At 35.2% G+C, this 25104-nt stretch overlaps 1 protein-coding gene across 1 annotated transcript in view; it reads right to left on the bottom strand.

Annotated features, from left to right (window-relative positions):
• Positions 1-713: 713 nt before the first annotated feature.
• The window catches only part of CCDC102B (coiled-coil domain containing 102B), a 151002-nt gene continuing 126611 nt past the window's right edge, over positions 714-25104 (bottom strand). Inside the window, exons 6-7 of the mRNA XM_049830460.1 lie at positions 22963-22975; positions 714-796 (exon numbers count right to left, since the gene is read on the bottom strand). Of these exons, the coding sequence (XP_049686417.1) occupies positions 714-796; positions 22963-22975 (96 nt within the window). The remainder of the gene's footprint in view (positions 797-22962; positions 22976-25104) is intronic.

Here is a 25104-nt window from a genome sequence, read left to right as displayed (position 1 = left end):
ATACAAGTAGAATTCTCTTACAAGCTTTCAGTTTATATGGATATAAGGTATGAAAAAAACCATATTGCTGAGCAATTAGAATGCGTTTACAGAATCTTTATGAAACAGAATCTGCATATACCCATTAACAACTCTATATGGCAAACAGCAACCCATTATAATTTGTGTCTGACTTGATGGCTGAAAGTTGCTGTTGTTTTTATAAGTCATGAATTTTCTAAAATTCTCAAAATCTGCTTTTGCAGTTTATCTTAATATATTCGTGTTACTTCCTATGTGATACTTACAACTTTTACACGGAAAGTTAATAAACTCAAATTTAAATAAAAATGTGATCTATACATTAAGATAAATTTGAGATGCATTGCTCTATGTATTTCTATTATGTCATGTACATTCTAAAGTATTTTTTCCCGAAGGTAAACTATGGGACATGTTAATTAAAGTCCACCTTTTGCTTTCAAAGAGATCAGTTAAGATGATTGGAAAAGAGGACAGACAACTGCCAACAAAAATTCTAAGTTGGTACACACTGACACTAGCATATTTTCCTTGGTTCTTATAAAAAAATCTGGAATACATAAGAACAATGCATACAGTGTTCCCATATATGTCCGGCATGCACTTCTTCAGTGAAATTTCCCTGTAAGTCTTTTGTCCCTCTTTACTATGAGCCTTGTTGCTGCTGGGCTGTTTGATGATCTCCCACATCTTCACTCACTGTCTTTGTAGAATCTCCAGCAGCATATAAGGAACTTTGTCTGGTCCCAAATCCTGAGTTCACTTTCTTCTGTCTCTTTACCCTGAAATGAAATTTTTAAAAAAGTGTGACCACAACACTAAGCCGAAAAACCAATTTAAAACAATTGCAGATCAAATTTCTTCTAAGAAAAAAGTTTCACTAGGAGACAGTAGAATTTAGATGAGAAAATCCTTCAGTACTGTTAACTTTATAGAACACATTGGATACTTTTTCAACTGACTCCTTAATAAAGAAGAAAAAAATATAGGGTTTCAAAGCAATTACTTGGAATTGTCTTTAACAGTGAGAAACAGACTACACTTGCTTGCTTCACTTTTGATGACTAGGAGCCATTATTTATTGATTGACAGTTCTGAACTGCAGTACTATTGCTATTCAAGATACATTTAAAGTACTTATATATAACTCATGAATCTTTATTGGAAGAAGGGAAAGTGGAGAATAGTGAAAAGGATCAAAGATATCTCAAATCCCTCATGTGACAGAATTCTAGCCACTAGTCCAGCATAATATCTTCATATTACATAAATAGCAATAGGGAGAGATTATTTACAAAAGCATAATCATCATCAAGATTATCATTGAAACACAACCATGCCAAAAAGTATATTAGCTTTTATAAATTTTGGGTTGATAAATCACATTCTCAATAACAATGTGCAGCAGAACAAGAACATCTACTCAAGCTGGGCATCAGAAACAGGCTACTACACTCTCTGGAATTCAGAGCACAGGGAACAGACAGTAACCCTGCACAGAACAACAAAGATTTATGAAGATTTAGGAGCTTAAGTACTGCCCAAAGTAGCTACACTACAAACTGACCCAAGAAGACTGCATGTAAGAGTGATTAAATCCTGGCAGATCTAAAACATTTCTGTATATTACTAGGTTTTCTCTCATCCATGGTTAATTGACAATTTCCCGTGCTTTAAGATTAGGGGCATACATCTCCCGTTCTCTCCATATCATCTTTGCACTTTCATGGAAATCCTACCACAAGCCACAGTGCAATTCCTGCGTTTCTTGTCTTTTTTATATATCTTGAATAGGTTTTCAGAAAAGGGAATTCACAAACCTGTTGGTTTAATCCTGACTCTGGGACCCTAGAAGTCTTGTGAACAATGTCTGAACAACAAACATGTCAAGGAACCTGAGATTTTTTACCAAACTGTGGAACATGGTGATCTCCAGTTACTTCTTCGTAGCTGTAACCCAGTTCCTGGCAGTGTGACTGGGTTAGTCATGCCAGTATACATAGACATTGAATCTAATCTGTCTACTATTTAGAAACAACTATGTCTTAGAAAAACCCAGCATCACATGTCAAAAATCACTCTGGGTTAAGTAAGATGCCAAAGTGTAAAAGCCTTTAAACTAGCATAACAATGTGATTGCTTACAGTGTCACAGACCCCATGATGCTCCTGTCTACTGATGAACATGTCCACTAAGCATTCCAAATACAAGCTGATTGCCAAGCCCTACATCAATAAGAATCAATAAGCTGGCAAATTCTTCACCCTATTGGACACACAAGACTAGGCTGATCAGAAACTTAGTTGTCACCACTGAATTTCACTGGATTTTTTTTTGAAAAAGATGGCTGTTTCTTTTTTAATTATTTTTTATTTAATGATTTCCAATAATAACTTTCCCTTATTAAAAATTTTGGATAAGTTCTACTAACAACTCCTTGTTATTAAAAATACTTGCGTGAATATATTAAGGCAGTATCACTCATAGTTCTTTCCTTTTGCATTCATTTTGCTAATCTAAAATATATTAATATAAAGCAAAAATAAAACCCCTAAAACTAGTAACTGAAAGAGTTGTAAATTAAATTTAAAGAAAATAAACTAAAAATATATGAAAAGTATTAGCTGTAACTGATGGCTATGGGCTTAAATTACCTCTTGTTCCCCTGGGAATACACATAGTACATTTTCAAGACAAATCAAGTTATTTGTTTTTAATATGTCTAACTTAAACATTTTAGAAACACTTAATCTGGTGTTTCTAGATGTCGTGTTAGTCTACCCAGCATCTATAAAACAGTAAGAGAGTTTCATTCTGACTTCTATTTCATAATCAAATTAATGCAGTTACACATATAAGCTACTACTAAAACCAGTATGTGAATACATAGAGCAGTAAGCTTTGGATGTTGAACGAAAGCATACATACTTGCCAGAAACCAATAGCATATAGACAATCTTATTTAAAGACTTGTCCCAATCTGTAATGAATTACAAAACTTAAAGAGTGCCCTTTGACAAGCTAACGTACAACAACTTCCTTTCATTTCCATGCTGGTTTACAACAGTCTTCAAACACCTCCTGTAAGAACCCCTAGGATCACTGCTTTACGGAAGGGAATTTTTGCCAGGCAATAACTGGAGTGTGTCATGTGTATGTCAAAAGGGTTTGGCTCCATTGCTCTTCTCTGCTTGCAAGATATAATTCCTCTGAGCAGTTCTGCACTTTTGAGACTTCAGCGTGTGTATTCCATGTGATGGCAGTAATGAATAGCCTATTTAAATGTGAACATTTAGGGAGCTCGTGCCATTAAAAAATTAGGGAAATCTTTCCCTTTGGTAGTCTGCACCAGCCAGCCTTGACAATGCCTGACATTGAGGGAAGGATGGGGCAAGAAGTTGTTCTGTTGTGTCCCTCGGCCACGTGATGGAAGGGCACTAGGAGCCAGGTGAAATGGGAAACGTGTCTGCTTCCAACCGGAGCGTGCCGACATTCCTCAGGGCACACAGGGAAGCAGTCAATTGCACAAGTGCCCATCCTGGTTGTGCAACACCCGGTCAGCTCCGCAGCTCCTGCTGTTGCTTCAGCCCTCTGTTTCGCCAGCACTGAGAGTGAGTCAAAACTCCTCTGTATGGGGAAGTTCTATCAACTGCATTCCAAATTATTGCCAGACAGGGACTAAAACTGTAGAAAGCCTAACAATAAAAGTAATATGTAACTGCTCTAGAAAAATAAATAAATAAATAAGTTGGGGGTACAAATGAATAAGCAAAATAAAATGCATGGGCTTTGAACTCCAGATAAAGGAGCAAAACATTTTAAAGCCCTTTTCCTAACAGCCTACAAACAGAAAATGCTATCAAAGTCGGCTAACAAAATCATGAAAATGCACAGGCATATAAAAAGGCAGCATACCATATGTCCACCAATATCTAGTACAACAGGAACATTAAGAAAGCCATTAAGATAGTGTCCCCATTGTGCCCAGGTATACAATAACATATGGTACATTTCCTGCTTCACTGTGCATTTCCTTGCTTTCATTGTTTAGCATCACTAATTTAAAGCTCAATTAATATAGTTTGTGTGTGCAGTTTTCTGAAGAATATTTTAAAATTCTTCATTGCTGCTTAAAATTAATCTTTTTTTCAGTGCAAGTGCACAGTAAGTATTAACATAAGTTAGGATTTTTTCCAAACCTTAATTAAATGGAAGAGCTAGATAGAATTATTTTAAGGTAGCTACACATGATACTTAAATTATTATTGTCTTCTTATTTAAATCCTCACACAATCTGCTGTAATGATGCTACAGAGAGACATTACAAGGTTGTTGTTGGTTTTAATCAATGAAGACTTTCCAAGGACAGATGTGGATATCTCTCAGGAGTGTAGATTAGAGGCAAAATAATAAGGGACTAATGTAGCAGTGTTAAAGGAAATACAACAAGAAATATAAGGTGACTATGTACTGATAAATGTCCACCTGTACATGTGGAGAAGAGAGGGAAACCAAGATGTCTGAAAGATTTTTCTTCTTCATGGACATTTATTCTCAAAACCCTAAAGGTTAAGGAATCTCAGGATTCCCCAAAACAAGATGAAAATTATTTGTAAGACACATTGCCTCTCTCTTTTGTATTTACAGATTCCACCTGTCTCCTAGAAGAGATGAACTTTCCAACGCTAGCTCAAGCATACCAAGGTTCCTATTTGATTTCAAGACTCCTTATGGAAAAAAAAAAGTTCTCTTCTCAAAAGAGTATTGTTAATTATCTTATCTGCCTTTCTAAAAGATTCTTATACTGTTTCATGAGTTTGATATAGAAAATGAAATTAGAATGAAAATAAAAAAATCCCACCAACTTCTCAGATGCTTGCATCAGAAATGTTTAGATCACATAACTGATTATATCAAATAATTAATATCCTAATATTTAATTTTAAAAGATAAAGGGTGAGAGTTCACTTAATAATAATAATAAATAATAAAATCAGTCCAGACTCACTAAGATTTGCCATTTACTGTCTCACCCATGACAGTGGCGCTACGCAGTACTATTTGAAAAATCATGCATTATTTATTTCCAAGTGTGGATGGGGAAGGAAGGGATCTTGGGTATGAAACCAAATCAGAATGAAGAAAGGAAATCATTACAAGCTTGAGTTAGTATCTTCACTGGTATAAACTGTAGCTCAATTTTAGACATTTATTAATGCCTAAAATAATTAATATTCTGAATGGAATTATAGGTTCCTGACCAAATTATAGTAACACAGATTTATGTCAGCTTCTGATTTAATTAAAGCACATTTGCCATTTAGCGTTAGGGGACTGTTACAGACCACGAGAGAACATATGGATATTGAATTACATTTCATATCTTTACAAGGCAGAAATTTCTTAGACCCTGTGTAAACTCATCCACTATGCAATTCCAATCTCTAAAAATACTATATGGGCTCTCAAAAAAATACTATATGGGCTCTCAAACAGTATAACTTTTTCTTTAAATGTTGTGTTTCCTTTGAAAGCCACAAGACCCCAGGTCATGTTTTTCTGTATTTCTCATTCAATTACTTTTACTTCCTTGGAACTCATGCAAAATCATGCTTTTTGATTTTCCTTAGAAGAAAAGGTTTGTGGTTTGCCATATAGTTATATCCCCTTTTAACTTCAAAATTTGTCTCACAATGAATTTCCATAGTACATTTCTGGGTACAGTGTATTAGAATAGCTACCACTGAAACTTTTGCTACTGCAAACTAGAATCAACACTTTGCAACTGAATCACTGTAGTCGTACAGATCAGAACCTGACATTATTTCTAAAGATACATAGTTTGAGTAAGTCACCGACTTTAAGAATGGTAGAGGATGAACATTACGCAGTGGGTACCTAACAGAGAAGGACTCCTTGAAACACCCATTCATAAATTCAGGTGTTGTTAACAGTGAGGTTTTCCAAAAGAAGAATTATTCCCATTTATATCATAACAATTTCACTGTTCTGGCACATAATAAAAATTAAGATGACCTTTAGAAAAGGTCTGTTTTTTCTTGAATTGTTTTTCCTTAATTCTCAGATAATCACACATTTTTTCTCAGTTGACTTTGCCTAATAACACCTTTCTTCAATTCTAACATTTTAGAATCTGATCATGCCAGGCTATGGCATGCCCAAATAAAATCAGTTTTCTGAAGAAAATGCTTCCTTTCAACTACATGATGGAAGAAAAAAAATATATCCACTCTCCTCAACAAAATGGACATGAGAAATAAATAATTTTGACTTTTAGGGAACTGACAGTAACCTTATGGATTTTCTAGTTTTGATTTTTCGAATACTCTGAACCTACTGGAATGAACTAGAATATCTATACCATCTGTGTTTACAATGAAAGAATGCAGAAAAAAGCACACTTTTCACAACTTGCTTGAAAAAGCTTTTTTTATTACGTCCATCACTATTTATCAGTCTCATGTAATTCTGCCAATAAATATGTAATTCTTTTCATATTACAATAATGGAAAAGAAAATATCCTTATATTTGAATACAAAGCATACTTCAGCTCTTTTCCTATTGCTAAGCATACATTAAGGCTAAACACAAATTGGTTTTGCCATTCTTCTCTGCAAATCATTGTGTTTGACATTCATATCACAAGCCTTCAGAATTTAAATACATTGAAAGGCAAAAATTGAAAAGGAGGTGTCAGAAATATTGAATAGTGATCAACACAATACAATCAATATGGTTGGGGTTTTTTTTATAGGGTCAGATTAAAATAGAGAAAAGAATAAAACAACTCATGAACTTTTAGCTAAATGACTTATTGTTAAAGAAAACAATCTAAACTCTACCTGGGAAAGTAGATACTGTAAGCGGCTATTTTAAGACTAATTAGATAGTATGAGACTTATTTGTGTAACATGGTTTCATATTTCTTTACAAAATATCTTATGACTTCTGAACACAGGAACAGTTCTTTTAGTCCCACAGAGAAGAAGTTATCAATAGTATATACACTCCTTTCTGTACTAAGAGGTGTGATTTGCATGGAAGGCTTTTTGTGGGCATTTTTTTTCAATAGCTGAAAAAAATGATAAAAAAGTACACTTGGCACAAGCTCTTTTCTCAGTCCTTTTTTTATACATTAACATTGACTTTTGACAGTAATATTTTCACCTACATAATCTCCAGGCCAATAAAAAGCATGATCATTTCCCTTCCCAGTAATTACATGGTTGCCAGCTTCAATTTAGTTCCATTTACCCTTTCAGAATTCTTAACTTTTAACAGTTGCTCAACATGCATCTTCATTACTTTCCTCTTACTTCTTCCAGGTATGAAAGGTATTCAACTCTGTAGCAGACATTAACTTTCCTCCCCCTTCTCGCCTTACCCACTTCCTATTCTCCATCCAAATTTGTCTTGAAACTAAGTGGGCTGTCTTCAGACTCATGTCAGGTAGGCTCTTTGTTATGTACTGTGTTTTTCACACTGAAAACATTGCACTACCCTAATACTTAAACTGAAAACGTAGTTCTCTTCAAAATAAGGAAAAAAGCCATGTACACTCAACAAAATCAACCATTTACTTCCTGAAAAAACCTACTCATTATACTGCAGTATCATTCAATATTATGCCTCCTAGTTATAGTCATTGAATGAAAATTATATGAGAGTTCTGGGAAGCACTGGAGAGTTCTGCCATACACCATGTTCTGCCTTAGAACATTGCCCCGAACACCGTTCATCTTTGACAGTATTAAAGTCTGATATCTCTTGAACTGGCTGGAGTGGAAACAAATACTGTACATCACTGCTGTGCTGTGATTAGGAGCTTTGCAACAATGAAAACATTTCTTTTAAAACTTCTAAGGCTGAGAGATATAATGTGAATGTGCACATTACAATTACTTATTCTGCTCCCTTCCATTCCTCCCAGCTTCGAATTCTGACATGATAGTAGCTACTATCTCACAAGCCTGTTAAAGGTAACATGCAGCTAGAAAATTATCTAACTGGAAGTTTGAACCTCGGCTTTCAAATATCACAAAGCACTAATCTTTAGCTCTGTGGTTTGTAAGGTTTTGACTGAGGAAATCATTTGGGAGCTGAAGTGAAAAGCAACAAATGGTGATGGTAATCTGGTGATGTGAAGGTTTCATTATCTTAGTGCCTACCATGTCTGATAAAATAGTACAAGTGCTCTCAGGACCAGTAAAATTATCTTAAGTATGCAAACAGCAGAGGAAAAGCACTGATCGCTAAATGACAGTAAAGCAGACAAATACAAAAACAGACAAAGAGTAAAGCAGTTAAAGACAAGAGGTAAAACACAATCAGATAAGCCATAGAGCACTCTTCCTTTTTTTTTCCTTGTCCATTTTTTGTAACAATGTTTTATTTATTTACCAATGTGTTAGAATAACAAATTGGTATTTGCTAAATACAATTCGTAGATCTGTTTTCATAATGGGAAAAAATAATAACATGTGTTTTCTGAACTTTTGGGTAAGAAAAGATGCCTGAAGTTTTCCACATCTCAATCACATTCATAATGTACCTAATTCTCAATACAGTTCAGGACACGTTGACCTATTATCTACAAACTTCTTTGAAAACTCTAATTTTGGTGTCTCTGATTGCGATAGTGCCAGGACATAAGCTGTGTTTCTACTGTCTATTTTTCTGGCACTCCTCCAGCATTCCGAACCGTCGTATGAGGAATGTTTGGGGATACATGCCTGCTTAGTACTTTCAGGATGCTCTTATTGACCTGTTGCCCAGCAATTCAAATAATCCCTTTTGGAACCAGCCAATACACTCTGCCTGAGTGATCTCTTAAGGCAGATTCACAGCAAAGAAGTCCTCAATCATTTTTGTGACCCTTTGTAGACTCCCTTCAGTATGTCCATGTCTTTCTTATACTGTGGGCCTGGAACTGAACCCAACAGTCCTGATGCGGTCTCACTAGTGCTGAGTGGAGGGAAAGGATCACCTCCCTCAACCTGTTGGCCGTGCTCATCCTCATGTTGTTGGCCTTCATTGACTTGAGGGTGCATTGCTGACTCATGGTCAGCTTGTTGTCCAACAGGACCCCCAGCTCCCTTTCTGCACAGCTGCTTTCAGCCAGTCGGCCCCAAGTCTGCCCTAGTGCAAGAGATTGTTCCTACCCAAGGGCAGGATTTGGCATTTCCATTTGAATTTTATGAGGGTACTGTCTGCCCATTTCTCATCTTCTTGAAGTCACTCTGAATGACAGCACAACTACCTGGTCTATTAACGACTCTTCCTTGTTTTGTGTCATCTGCAAACTTGCTGAGGGTGCACTCTGTCCCATAATCCAGGTGATTAATGAAGTTAAACAGAAGTTTAACTAGCTCCAATATTGACCCATGGGGTACACGACTAGTGACTGCCCTACAGCTACACTTCATTTCACTAACCACAAACATTTTAGCCCAGCAGTTCAGCTAATTTTCAGTCCACCTCACTGTTCATTTATTTAGTCTGTACTGGAACAGATTGTCTATGAGTATGTTATGAGGGGCAGTGTTGAAAGTATTCTTAATGTCAAGATAAACAACATTCATTGCTGTCCCATAATCCACAAAGCTAGACATTTCATTATAGAAGGCTGTCAGGTTGATCAGGCATAATTTCCCCTTTATAGATCTATGCTGACTGCTTACAGTCATCTTCTTGTCCTCAATATGTCTGGAGATGGTTCCCAGGATTAGCTGTTCCATCACCTTCCTGGGGATCAAGGTGAGACTGACCAGTCTGTGGTTTCCTAATCCACCTTCCATCCCTTTCTGCACAAAAGGCTGCACAAACTGCTGAGCCTACTTGCTGCTTCTGTGATTTGTGCTGTCCTCCTGGCTTCAGTGCTACCTAGTTCTCATATTTGGTCAACAACAGTGGCATGTTCAGCTTATCCACTACCCTCACGATTCTGTAAATCTCATTCATACCCCTTGCAGTTCTCTTCTGTTCAAGTCAAAGAGACCAAGACTCTTTCCTTGAAAAGCAACCTATCCATCCATTTGACCCATTCAGAAGCTGAAGCATATACAACTGTGGTTTTATTGTGTATTTTTTCTCAAAAGTAAAAAAAAAAAAAAAATAATAAAAGGCATTTATCTATTAAGATGGAATATTAGCAGCTCAAATTATATGTAGTTGAGGTTAATTTCACATATTCTGCAATTTTTTTTATAAACTTCAGTGAAAGAAAAAGCCTTATATTTTAAACATTCTTGCTTTCAGTAACAGTACAGAAAACTTGTATTTTCTCTTTTTTGTCTGGATAGATTAATTTTATTACTGTTGAGATTCTCCTTCTGTCTTTCACTTTTCAATTCCTTGGTTTTCCATATCTCTAAATCTTCTGTTACTTTCAAAGATTGAATCTGTCATACTATTCTTTAGATGCCTTAAACCCTCTACTTTTCAAAAATATTGTTGCAATAATAATAATAAAAAGATGGTTATCTTCCTATTTATGGCATCAAAAATTAATAGAATATTGGACTGACACACTATGAAGCTCTCCTGTGACCAGAAACAGAATCCAGCTTTTTGTTATGTTGTTAAACCAGGCATAACTGATTCAATGTATTCTTTTTAGTTCCTGAAAATTACGAATCACAGCGGGGGATTTCGAGTGAGCATCGTTCTACTGGCATCAGAGATAGCAAAAGCAGGTTGAGAAAATTGTCTGCATGGTAGATTTCTTAGGTTTTAGGAGCTTTTACAGGATTTTATGGAAGATACAGAATCCACACGATTGTTAGAAAGTAAATGACATCACCATAGAATGTGTAGAAGTCAGAGGCAGATGCATTATCTTTACTATTTAAGAAATACAAAAAATGAAAGCAAAAAAGCTATTCTTTTCATCATATGGTTCTGAACTCTGTTCATATGTTGTGTTGTAGGTGCTGAATTTGATCAATTTTGTGCCAGTATAATTCCATTAACTTCATAAACTGATGCAAGAAGAGTATTAGGACTATTCACTGTGAGATTCTTGAAATGGATGGCCATGTCATTTTGGTAAAGTAAGCAGCTCATCTCTTTCAAGTTATATTAGATAGAAAATTGAGGGTAATATAATGATATATGAAAATATAGACAGCTGTTTGTTACAAATACATGTATGTGTATGAGTTAATTTACGTCTGAATAAGAAGACATAGCATTTATTCATAAACCTGATGTGAGAAATATTGTTTCCCCCTGAAAATTGTGAAGTAAGCACCACCAACAGCTCCACACTGATGTATCTTTAACATCCATTATTTTACAAAACTAACACAAGTCCAGAGCATACATAAATAATTTCATGGAACAAGTTTTTTTAGTGTTAGTAAGAAGTCTTCCCTCCTTATAGCCTAGAAATTTAGAAACAATACACAAATAATATGTATAATCTCAGCTCAACTTTTACTTTACAGTCTTTTAGTTTGGCACAACTATCACTTGGGAATTTTTATGACAAGTGCCACTGTACTGGGAAGGGAAAGTAGTTCCTTAGTGGCAGTGTCATCTTCAGAATGAAGCACTGAAAGTCCCTCCAAGAGGAATACATTTGCATTCTTCAAAAGACTGTAGGTCTGGGGGAAGAATATATGCCCAAAACATCCTCGCCCTAACAGACTTCTTAGCTTTGAACCTAAGAACTATGAGAACTTTTGAATGCTACATCTTCTCTTTTCTACTCATTTTCTAAATTTTGGAGCATATCTTAGCTGAAGCATGAAAACAACAATGAAAAGTAACTTTGACAAATACTTTACAGGTAATAGTAAAGAAGCACAAGCTTATAAGCAGCACAAATGCTGACAGGCCCATGAATATCCTCCTGATCATTTTCTGTAGATAAATATATATGTCTGTGTAATGGATACAGAAAAAATATATTACTGTTTCTCTGTCTAGAAAGATAGAAGAAAAAAGTGCAGTATTTGGAGTTTGAAATAGGCTCAAGAAACAATTTCACACATCATCATTCAGGATCTCTGAAGGATGGAGATGAATTGCAGTTGCTCACAGTGATATGGAAGAGAGTTATTCCTTGCCTGCTTCTAATTTGTCTTTCAAAAAACCAACAGAAGAATCTAAACAACTTGCATGCACAGTTACCTAACTTTTCGTTAAAACAGTGATCTGGAAAGATGTCAAGCATTTCTGAGCAGGAAGAAAGTATTTAAATTATTTGTGAATTACTAGACATACCTGTACTGTAAGAATAAATTAAGAAGTTAAGAAGCAAAGATTATTTTTTCACTTCTTTGTATCTTGCCTTTTAACTTCTTTTCCTTTATTATATTCCACTGTAAAATTTCATATACATATATATTATTGCAGTCTTTCATATATACTTTGCTATGTAGTTCGGAAAGTAACTGTATTCATACATCTGATTAAAATCCCATGTAAATCTGTACATAAATTTGGTGTGAGTTTTAGACAGGTGGCAAGCTGCCCAGTGGACAATCAGAATTTAAAATTTTTCTATTGTTGACTTAATGTAACAAAAGAAGAATTTTTAGAATGTTTTATAACAAAAGAAAAGGAAACAAACCCAACATAACTAGTAATCTTAAAGTGAAAATTTACAAACAAAGAAGGTTTCTGGAATAATTATTTCCTGTCAGTCTTTATGTAGCAGGATAGAACCATTCAAATTGGGCTGTTGCACAAAATCCAGAAAATGCTATCAAAAATTGTAATAAAAAACCCTTGTGACATAGAAAAATCACCAGTGTAATGGCATTAAGAACAGAAACTAATGAAGGTTGTAAAAATATGCCTATAAAGATGATAGTTTCAGGTAAGTGAAGTGACAGTGAAATCAATTCAGTGAGAAGTGATCATCAGACTGTCAATATTCAAAAAAGAAGAAAAAAGTCATTCAGGAATAGCTAACTTCTGATTAGTTAGAGACAAGTAGATTCTAAATAATCTGAAGGCAGGACTGGAAGAAGCAAGCTTCTGAATTATTCCATTTATAAAACTAATTGGTTTTTTTTATTTACTCCATTGCTTTTTCAGGGAAAACATGTTGCTCTTCCTTGAATGCGAAAAAGTTGTTAATTATGCAGAATTTGAAAAGTGATAAGATAATGTAACTATGCTATGGAACAGTAAAGAAAAAAAAAAAAAAAAAGATGTGAACTATTGAAAAAGAAATGGAGAACACAATAGTTTTTATGCTACCATATTAATCCAATAAAATGACCCCATCTTGAATACTGGGGTATACAATATTCACTGTACCTGAGGGGAAATCACACAAACCAGGAAAAGGTTTGCAGAGCAACAAACATGTAAACAAATGTATGGGATGGTTCCACAGGAGGGATGACTAAACAAACTTCAGGATGCATACCATGGAGTGAACAGGAACAGGTCATAAACTCTAACACTATGGAAAGTAGGGAGCATCAGATGAAACCAGCAGAAGGCAGGTTTGATGCAAGAAAGAATAACTTTGAACAGAACACAATTAAGTCTTGAGAGCTCTTGTAGTAGGCTGTTACAAAAGCTTTACAGGGATCCAGAAAGCTATTGAACAATTTAATAGAAGAATACTCCATATAAGGCTTAAAAGATACCGTCTCTGACTGAGGAGTCCGTGACCTTGATTTTCCTGGAATCTGGCACTGTGCTCCTGGGACATATATCTACCTGTCTGCTTTGCTCTTAGTCTTACACAAATCCACTTTTGTCCACCACCAGAACCAGGATATCGGTTTAGATGGAACTTTGTGTGGTATTATTCTGTCATAACTGTTAAGCATTAATGAGCATAAAGAACAACATTTGAAATTAAGATTATTTTTTTTTCAGACCCCTTCTTCAGTTTGCATCAGAAGAATTGTAAGTGTGAAATGCACTCTGCTGGGACTTGAAGGACTTTTTGCTTCAGCTGTTACATCCTCCAGCTACATTTAAGACACATAGTCCTACTGACCAGGGAGAAACTTTCAGACTCAGAAGCATGGATTTCTAGTTTACATTAAATTAGTACCAATGTCTCAAAGTGCAGGAAAAGAGAGCACAAAGTTCAGGCTTTTATATGTCAGATTGTGACTTCTCTGTGTCCAGTAAAACCCAGTGGTATTTTGCATGTATTATGACTTCAAGGGTGAGAGGAAGTTACAGTTTCTGCTTTGGAAGACATCGGGCTATCTTCACCATTATATTTCCTTGCAATCAATATTAACTTTCTTGTTAATTTGATGAATTCAAGGAATTCAGATAATTATTATAATTTTATTTCCTTTTTGAGATTGAACCTGGCCTAACAAAATGTCAAAATAACATTTCCCTATTTCTCACTTAAGAATTAAAATCCATTAGAATAGTATTGGACTCCAACAATGCTGCACCTTATTAAAATATGTGAAACTGGAAGCATCACAACTCTTTTGCAACTTTGCTATATATGCTCCAGTTTCACACAACATCATAGCTTATTTGGCACAAATTTTGCAATATTGCTTCTCTAGCTCTACACTTTCCCATCATCCCATCAGAAGATATTTCATTTTTCAGATCTTATGGAACCAGTTTTAGTTGCAGCCTTCCTCCTTAAAAGGGGTCATGACACTAGAATATGGAAGTAGATCTTCTAGGTACTTATGAAAATAATTAATCATTCAAATGACAGGTATCCAGGACCTTCCGCAAAATGCATTTCTGCTTATAAATCCTAGCAGTTGGTCATACATCACTTTCTAATTAGTGTACAACTTTCACACTACTTTCCACATTCTCACTCTTCTATTGTGTCTCTTTGTTGCAACTGTATCAAGTACTTTCTTAATTATTCTGAATTCATGTACTTTGCAACAAATAGCAAGCTTCCTGGTAGTTCAGGTCTGGGTAGAAGTATTAATTTTTCATTTAGCTCTCAAACATAAAAGTTGTGCTTCTGAATTATTCCCATTTGTCTATTTAAAACTACAATGCAATAAAGAATATACATTCATATTTACTAACTGGCTTCTTAAATGAACTAACATGTCATCAAATCCTGATTTGTGTGTGTCAACTAAACAATCTGGCTTAAATTTTGAAAATTTGTACTTCTTCAAAATCTAAATATTGATCATCAGATTTCCTCATATTTAGGCCAGTGATCACCAAAACAGAAGTTTTATTGAAGAATAACTTTACCACAGCTACTGCTGTGATGGGATGATACCACACCCTGGTGAATTTTCTCGGATTGTGTTTTGTGAGAATTGTCACAGAATTTTAATTGGTAACGGTGGTCACTACAGAGATGTGACGATGCTTCAAAATTCTTCCATGTTTTTTGTTTGCTGTAATATCTTTAAACATGCTTCCAGTGCGGGCAAGCAGACAAAATCAATTATTTAAAAGCATCTCAGAAGCTTCTTTCACAAAAAAATGAGTAACATACATTGATATTTTTTTGCAAGTGACAGTAAATGCAAATCACAGCAGGAGGCTTTCAAGTATGGAGCTGATGGATGACAAACACGTTACCCTAAAAAAAAGTGTATGCAATGTAAGCTTTAACTTTTAGGAAATATTGTTGAAAGTAGCTATCTCATAAAAATGCTTCACATTACTATCTGAAAACTAGAAAAAAGGTGACTCTTCTGGTCTCCAGAATAAAATATAACTGAAATATGTGCTGAGAAGTGATAAGCACATCTAAAAGATTTAATTAAAGCTCTCAGGAATAAAGGAAAGAGCTACTGACACAGAAACTGTCATGACAAATTATCTGTTGAAGAATCTTTAAGAATCAGAAAATACACAGCTGACTACAAACAATGTTTTAAAACTCTTACTGAAGAAAATTAGCTAATCTGGGCCATGATAGACATTTATAATGTTCTGTATAAGATCATCCACTAATGCTGATACATTCAGAAAAGTTAAAATTTGAAATGATTTGTAAAAAGAAGTGTCTTTCTTTTATAACTCGTATGCAACCAGTGTGGATCCTTACAAACCTTTTCCATAAAATTACATTTCAAGATTGTAATATTTAGTATCAGCAGTAAAGCATTTGGCTGTTTCATTACCAGGCTAGTAATTCTACTAATCATTCTACAAATGGTGCTTGTGTTTAGTGACAGAAAAATTTCAGGAAAGATCAGTGACTCATTTTAAGAGCAATCATGGTGATACTCCACCCTTTTCTGAATGCTATATTTAACAAAATCACGAAAGTTAGCTTTAGAATAATACACTGGTTATCTCTACCTTATATAATAACCATTAAATGAATTCAATCCCATTGAAAAACTGGGTTATTATCATGAATAAGAAGGTTAAGGGGAAAAAAAAAACCAACCACATATTGAATCTAATTGTTTGTTGCCTTAAAAAATGCTAGCGATTTTACCAAATACTTGTTCCACTAGTGACCTAATCACTTCTAAATAATAAAGTGAAATAGATAGTATGCATCTTGTTGACGGAATTGTATGTCAGGTTTTTCCTTTTGGATTGGTTATAGAATAATGTCAAAATGCTTGTGCTTACTGAGATGGATATTTAGTTCAGATACAAAATACAAAAGAAGATGATGTTAAGAAAACATTCTTTGCTGGTAAGTAGATAATAATATATGTATATACTGTTGATATTGGACATAAGCAGCATAGCATAAAAATATCCTCATATATTGAACTTACCCAAACCCATAAGAAGCAATGTGGGTGATACTGTGAACATTACTATATTGTCAGTCAAAAAGAAAAAAAAAAAAAGACTTGGATTATTAGATCACTAATTTTTTTTTTCTAATATGGAAATGCTGTCATTAAATCACTAGCATGAACAGTTTAGCAACTTTTGCAGCTTTAAAGAAACCGATGAAAACTGCATATAAGAGGGGCTAAGTGCAGAGAAGCAGGCTATAATTTCAATGGATCATTGATCGAAGACTATTGCTTGGCTTTCCAATCTAATAAGAGAGGGCAAATACAATTATAGAGTGTTCTATGCAACTCAAAGAGCATGGAAACTCTCTTTCTGTTATGTTCCCCTAAATCATAAGTAATCCATCCACCACCTCCTTATATTTGCTTCTGCATATGTTCTATTAAACATCAGAAAACTAAAATTTAGTGACTTTTTTAAGAGATTGTATGCATGCAAACAACACAGAGAAGTCTTATGAAATGCCTGCTCAGAATCAGCCTGCATAAAAGTTTTAGAAGAAGTATCAAACAAAAACATCTTGCACAAGTGTATTTCTCATTTTCAAAAAGCTGCAGGTGAAAGTATTTGAAAAGAACGGCAACTTAGCTCAGGCACTTTCTAATTAAATAAAGAGAATATAAAAAGAAGTAAAAAAGAAGCAAAATTTATCATTTCCTTTCCTTAGTTGATTTCTGAATTGAATTAAGGACCTGGGTAAATGCATTTTTCCATGTACATTTGACAGATAATTCCTCATAAAGACTATGAATGAAAACAAGTTACTCAAGGTCTTAATAAATATATCATGAGATAAATTCATTGCTGATGTTAATTTAGAAAACAGATTCAATTTTGAGAATGAAGGATAAAGAAAATGTAATATATTTAATTATTAATTTAAATTTTCTGGAAGACCAATTCTAAAGCTACAGAGTAACAGTATTAGTATTTCCTTATTTTGCAGAAGTAAATAGTGCCAGGATGCCATGCAGTTTCTCCTTTGCCTGAGATTTTTTATCTGGTAGAATATGTATGCAAGATCTTGTCTTTACAAAACTGTTATGTATCATTCAATGTTCTTCTGCCACATTCATTTTACACACCATAACATAATCTTTCATGTTCATTGAAATAGTATCCTTGTGATTCCTGCCTGCCAACTTGTCAGGTCAAAAATGTGAATATTTTAATCTCTAGATTAGAGGAAGAGTTGCTATAGTATTACAAGTTTAGAATCAATCAATCGCCATGAAGTGATTCACTTCCCAAGGCCCACTGATTCAATTCTTTGAATTGTCACCCCCACTGTGATAAATTAATATATATATATCACCATTCAAAAATTAAAATAAAATAAAATAAAATAAAATAAAATAAAATAAAATAAAATAAAATAAAATTTAATTAAATTAAATATCCTTTCAAGGTACTTAATATCCCCTCTGCAGTGGCAACAGCATCAAATGCAATTCTTCACACTGTTTTGCTAAGGGGAAAACCCATCTTTTTTTAGAGCCAACTTTCAAATAAACTTTCCATTTTGAATTCGATAAAAGCATAAACATTTAGCAACGTTGATGAAGTCACAATGTTTAGCCATAATTTACTGCTCCTGCAGGAGGTAATACTATAGAATGCACACCAATCAGATTTTAACTTCTTTGGGGTTTTGTCAGTTCCAAATCTCAAGTATCTAATTTTATGTTACTGAAAGTTTCACCTCTTGTCATTCCCTGAATAGCAGGATCTGCTTAAATACATTTTTATTTTTAGCAGAAAGAGTGATTTAAATAATTATTTCAATACTTATTCTATAGATTTGTTGCTTAATGCTGCTGGTAAGCTAATCAACTATATAATTTTAATTAAAGTTTTTTTCATTCTCCTGTGTGTGTAAATATTTAAAGAAATATGATCAAATCCTTATTGAAGACTTTTATCCAGTAAACACAAAACATAGAAAAGAAAGCAAACTCAGAGTAATTAAATATTTGCTGAACCTCAACATTTGACAGCTATTAGGGAAGGCAAGTTTTCAGTGAAAGAAGGTTAAGCTAGATCAAATAAGACTACTGCCCCTGTAAGTATTTGAATAATTTATTTTTTGTATAGTCTGAAATCTGGAACCTTATTCCCAGATGACCAATTTCATTTCAAGAAATTAAAATTTTATAACTTCTTTTCAAACTATTTTTCCATGGAGGTAACTCGTGTACTTCCGAGAAAGAACTGAATTACACTGGATCACGGATTCATAAGATCATAGACTGGAGGTTAAGAGGCCCCTTAATACAGACAAAACATTTATTTTCATTCTTTCAATCCTATGTAATAAAAAGTTAATTTTCTTCCGTAAAAATGGAGATATTGATCAATTTAATCAGATCAGTCTTTCTGAAAAGTTTAAGTTTGCCGTCTCCTCCTCCCTTGCTCTTGGAAGACATACTGTTACTGGCAAAAAGACAGAGAAAGAATTTGTCTCCACAGAGATTTTGGGCAGAGGGAAGTGACACAGAACTGCAGATTTTATCTTCACCTCAGTACAGGGAAAAAATGAAAAATTCAAACGGTGGAGCAAACGCGTTATGGAAAAGTAAGGCTTATGGCTAGGCTGTCCTATTGCCTGTTGCTACAAAACCTAAAGAGGTATATGGTTTCAAAATCAAACATCTCAAAAATTACAGAATTGAGATCACCAAAATTTTGTTGCACCCAAATTTTACTTATAATAGTCTTACTTGCATGGTTGAGGACTGTTCCCTTATTCCCATCTGCCCTGTTAATGACCCTCTGCTCCTACTCTCCCTCCGTCCCATCTCCTCCTCCTATCTGATTCTTTGGTTTTTCCTTCCTATTTCGCCTCTGATCCCAGTTCCTCCACTCTGCATCATGCCAGGTCCAGCCCTGCTGCCCTTTGCCAGTCTCAGCCATGCTGCTCTTCCTCAGGGTGTGGGTGTTGGGGGGAGTGTTGCAAACACAGAGCAGAACCTGTCCCAAAACATGGTGGCTGGAGATGTCCTCTGTGGCTGGAAGGAGCAGTTGGAGCAAATACGCTATTACCTTGCGAGTCAGGATTGATGCATGCCAGGTACACAGAGAAGCTATGAAGCATTTTGCTGCAAAACTCTTAACAAGCCTCCGATGAATGTGGGAAATTGATTTCTACAGGCTTCATCAGAATATTCAAGCTTTCATGGGAAATGCAAAAGGCATATACCTGACAGCAGAATAATCAATCAGCCTAATTTAAAGTCCCTACTCCAAAGCACTATGAGCGAAAAAGTTTAAACTTAAGAATTATTTTAACATAGGCAAATCAGCGCATGGTCCTGGAGGCTGCCAAACCCTTATAGCAGCTTTATATAGTTATATACACACACAGAGGCACGTACACCCATCGCTTCAGGCCATCCAGCACAATGTAACACTCTACCATAGAAGTCTGCCAAAGTTATAAGCAGATAACAGACAAAGGGTTTTAATTGTTACTATTATTATTATATCCAGGTACAATGATTGCTATAAGCATAAGCTATTTTTTAAGTAAACCAATATAAAACCAATGTCTTTTTCTGTATAAAAGCAAGCCTAGGAGATTTTGAAAATGGAAGTCTACCTTGTGAGAGTCTGATCCATCCAACGTTCTGAATATCAAGATTGGTCTCTTCTGTTGTCTATGAGCTGTTCGTGCATGCTACCCAGCTGGAACAGAGCTTTTCAACATTTATGGGTACAATTTTACTGATGTCCACAGGGGAGTTGTGAAATTCTCTTTGTTACCAGGAGGTTCTTTTCCAATCTACTAAACACAGAAATAAAACTGTACTCATTGCACAGCTGTATTTTTCATTAATTTCAGAGAGCTGCAGGTTTCCTAATAGCCTCCATGGCGTCCTCTGGCTTAAAGTTTAAAGTGATTACGGGAGCTAAAATCTTGTCATCCTTCTCGTAACCTGCAGGAGAGCAGGACATGAAGCTATGATATACTTTCCAGTGTGCAATAAAACCCACACTTACATGGTCACTGGTGAAATTAGAGTGGGAAGAACTGAGACAATCTCAATGTTTATTCACATATTTCAGAAAAGATTGATTGATTTTGAAGGGGAAAGCCCAGCATTTTCCTGTTGAGCCAGTTCTAAAAGCAAATACACATTATATTATATTCTGAAATATAATCTTGAGAAAAACCACATCTATATTTTGTATTATATTATAACGTGCATTTGGGTACTGGTCTAATTCATTTGGGGATCTTTTAGTTTGGTTTAGTTTGTTTTCCATCTTTTCAGTCATTATTTAATACCTGTAAGTAAGTGAGAAATACACTAGATGCATAGCTTGTGAAAAGGAATTTCAAACAACAAATGAGTCAGGAGTTTGAAGTCCAAAACAGGTGAGGCTGAAAAATGTGCTAATGCAAGCTCTGTAGCACTGATTTGTCAACTAGCTGTTGAACTCTTACTCCAAATCAAAACCAGTTCACTAAAAATGACAACTTGTATTTGAGGAAGAGCAGTGGGTGGTGCAAATGGTGTGGGAGAAAAAGCGTAGAATGGTTTGGTTTTCCTTTTTCCCTAAGTTTTCTTTGGTGGTAATTACGCTATTGTAGCAACTTAAATGAACAAAACTCATGGAGTAGGTATCAGTTTAATCTCTTTTCTTAAACTACAGAATAAACTATAGCAATAGTACTAGAGAAAATTATATAAAGTTGGAGGTACATGAATCTTTCTTCCAGGAAAATTATCTGGTATTTTCCTCTACTATTTTGAGGTTTCTTATACAATTGCTAAATATTTTTGAAAGGTGTCAGTTTATAGATCTCAGGATAGCAAGAACAATATGCAGAAAAGTATGGATAGGTCTCTGTGTCAAATATAAGCTTTACAACCCCTGAAGAGTAAACAAACTTTAAAACCCCACCTCTCTAGTTATTTCAGGTTTTCACTACAAATGCAGGTGTGACTGAAATACCTGCAAATCTTTTTCTTTATTCAAAGATAATTTTTTTAAATTTTAAAAACCTTAATTAAATGCCAGTAATATCCAATACAGACTTAGCATATGAGTATGTTAAAGAATTTATGAGACACCCCTTAAATGTTTCAATTTTCCATTACTTAGTATATTTTGCAGCTATATTTTATCATTCACTATCAACAGTTTCAGTGAGATTGTGTAAATCCTGACTTTTTAGACAAAGGCTTTAACAACATTATTTTAAAACCAGAGCACACCAGTAGTTTGAAATCTATGCATTTGCTTTTAAAATATTTAAATTTATATGTATTTTGTTTGTACTTATTTCCCCTGAAAATTAATAGGACCAAATGTTACTCAAATTTCCAGTTGATTGAGAAAAGTCAAAAAGAAATTAGGAGCATCCCCCAAAATAGATATATTTATCTGAAGAATCAGGTTATGTGTTTCTAAATTATTTTCAACAATCTTGAGAAAGCTGATGGGATCTTCTTGATGGCTCTGAGGGATATTATATGCACACAGGAAAACAAATAAAACACTAAAGTCTTTTAAATTGAAAATGTTCTATTTTATAACATTAGAGTGTTTATATTTTTAGAAAAGCCAATACATCATATAAACAAAATGAGCTGCAGTATTAATATCTTGTGTGACAAGCAGATGCAATCATGTCAGTTATTTTCCTCCAAAAATGATTTTGTGTTTGAAAGTGCAGCCTTCTTCAGGTACTGCAATAGCTCTACAAGATGTCTGTGTTGATCAAACCAGTATACTATTAGTGTGGGGACTCACCCCACCCCTCAGATACTATCAGCCATTTTACAAGAATATATATATGAATTCAACCAAAGGCTGACTGGGAATAATTTGTGTAATAGAAGATATTTAGTATTTGCCTTAATCCTGGATTTAAGAGTATTATATTCCCTTTCCAAATGATTTGTTTACATATGCTGACTCTGTCTTGTTAATTAGTCTTGCTAATGCATTTGAGAATGTATTCTTTAGCACCAGTGGTGCCACAGGTTTGAAATACATCTCCTGATGATTGGAGCCTGCCATATACAACATAGGCCAGTTGTGATAAAGATGCTAGGAACTCAGTTAAGAGTATTACATATGGACACTTTCCTCTTTGGTTTTACTTTGATATGAAAGTGTTATAGTAAACAATTTTTACATTCCTAATACTGGTGCTTTGTTTCAAGGAAGTTTGTCTTTGTTCTTGGCATTATTGTTTTGCTCACCATTTATTTTATCCTCCGTTGAACAGGCACATTAACATTGGAATACACATGCCATTCCATCATATTTGTCCAGCTACTTCTAGCTGCTTTTTTAATGCAGATATTTCAACAGCTCTAGACTACTGTCATTCATGGTTGCTGTGCTGGAAGTGACAGCAGCTATCACATGAGCTGAAAAAAACCCAAACAACAACCCAAACCACAAAATCCCATATAGCAACAATACTCATATTTTGAGTTTTATCCCTGGATAGAAATATGGTTGCTTCTTAAACTGCTTCCTAAGTTCATTAAAATGACACACCACTGTTTGAGAATACAGGTTTAAATTACTTTATAACGTGTCTCAGAAGATGGCTCTATGGCCTCACTACATTGAAGCAATATTTTTATATTTCTTTGTTAAAAAAAAAAAATTCCCCCCAAATAAAAATAATGGCTGCAGCTGGATTGATAAATGCTGAGATACAACATTCAGAATCAGGCACTATTCTATAAGTTTTACTGGGCATTCCTAACTTTAGCTGGCATGTCCAACAATTCTCCCGTTCTTTCCACACCACAGGCTGCAATTCCCCCACAAATGTACTTTTCAGCTTCCCCATCTATCTGCTAGCCTGTTTGTATAGGTGGTAGGTTGTGGTTTTGTTTTGTTAGGTTTTTTTTCCTTTGTTGAATTCTATAACAGTATTCAAAGTCTATTTGTTCTAGCTGAGGATTTCCAAACACACTGAGAAAAGCAGTGCCAGCATGAATAACACTTTTATGTTCAGTATGATTGACCTTATAGGTAACCAAGGCTCGGAAAGGGATCAAATGCTGACCATGGAGAACAACTTCCTTTTCAGTCCCTAATGTGTTAGATGGTAATTAATACAGACAGAAGTTTTGGATAATTAGAATAAAGGGATTGTAGTTAATACAGACCCTGTAGCAAGTTACTGTGCTAAATTACAAAATGTCAGAAGCAGTGGTTGAACTTGGCTTTTCCACTTACAAGATTAAGAAAACTCATTTTCCCCTCACATACTTTCTTTTCTTTTGCCTGTGATGGGAGGAAGAAAGGATTATTCTCTCAGTTTGTCTTCAGGCTAGATCTTTGGAAATGGTGTGGATATGCTTTTGCTGCCACAGATGACACCAGTCTGCCTGTAGATTAAAAGACCCCATACTACAGAAGGGAAAATACTGGAGGAGGTATAAGAAAGTTGGTCTGGAATACTGGCTGTATTCACAAGTCTAGGTAAACTAGTTTTGTCTTAACAAATGGAACTCATTTAGTTTTATAAACAAAAATTTTCATGCTATTGCACAGTAAATGGGACATGGAACTTGGAGTCAGTGGTCACTCTAGGGAAAGCCACAGCAAAGCAGAAAGGATAATTAACAAAGCATGTGAGAAACACTGTGAGGGCACCATGGAGGCCCGCAGTATGCTGCCAAAGACATATTTACAAACCAAGAAGAAAGTTTGGACAACACGAGGTAGTGGAACAAAATGTAAGTTAACTCTTAACCTACGTTAAGAGTTAACATAGGTTAACTCCCTGTTAACATAAGTTAAGAGAGACTAGTTGAGATCATGAGGAACCAGGGCAATGTGGACAAAGCTTTTCTATGTTCCCAGTAGGAATGGGAAGAAAACAACAACAAAACCTGTTGTCAAGGTTTATTCTCGCCACCTAAAAACAATAATGATGTCAACAAGGTCACATAGAATCATGGATATCTCAAGTGGGAAGGGACCCAAAAGGATAAAGTCCAACTCCCTGCTCCTTGCAGGACTAGCTAAAACTAAATGATAGACTAAAAGAGCATCATCCAGACGCCTCTTGAACTCTGACAGGCTTGGTGCTGCGACCACATCCCTGGGAGCCTGTTCCAGTGACCAACCACCCTCTCAGCAAAGAACCTTTTCCTAATGTCCAATCGGAACTTCCCCTGACTCAGCTTCATTCCATTTCCTTGTGTCCTGCTGCTGGTCACCAGAAAGAGGAGATCAGCACCTCCCCAGCTGCTGTCCTCCTTGAGGAAGTTGTAGACTGCCGTGAGGTCACCCCTCAGCCTTCTCCTCTCCAAGCTGAACAAGCCAGGTGACCTCACCTGCTCCTTGTAAGTCTTGCCCTCGAGACCTTTTAGATG

The sequence above is a fragment of the Accipiter gentilis genome, chromosome 27 (genome assembly GCF_929443795.1).
Source record: "Accipiter gentilis chromosome 27, bAccGen1.1, whole genome shotgun sequence".
NCBI classification, from domain to species: domain Eukaryota; kingdom Metazoa; phylum Chordata; class Aves; order Accipitriformes; family Accipitridae; genus Astur; species Astur gentilis.
The sequence above is the reverse complement of the archived record's forward strand: the minus strand, read 5'-3'. Positions and strand labels throughout refer to the sequence as shown.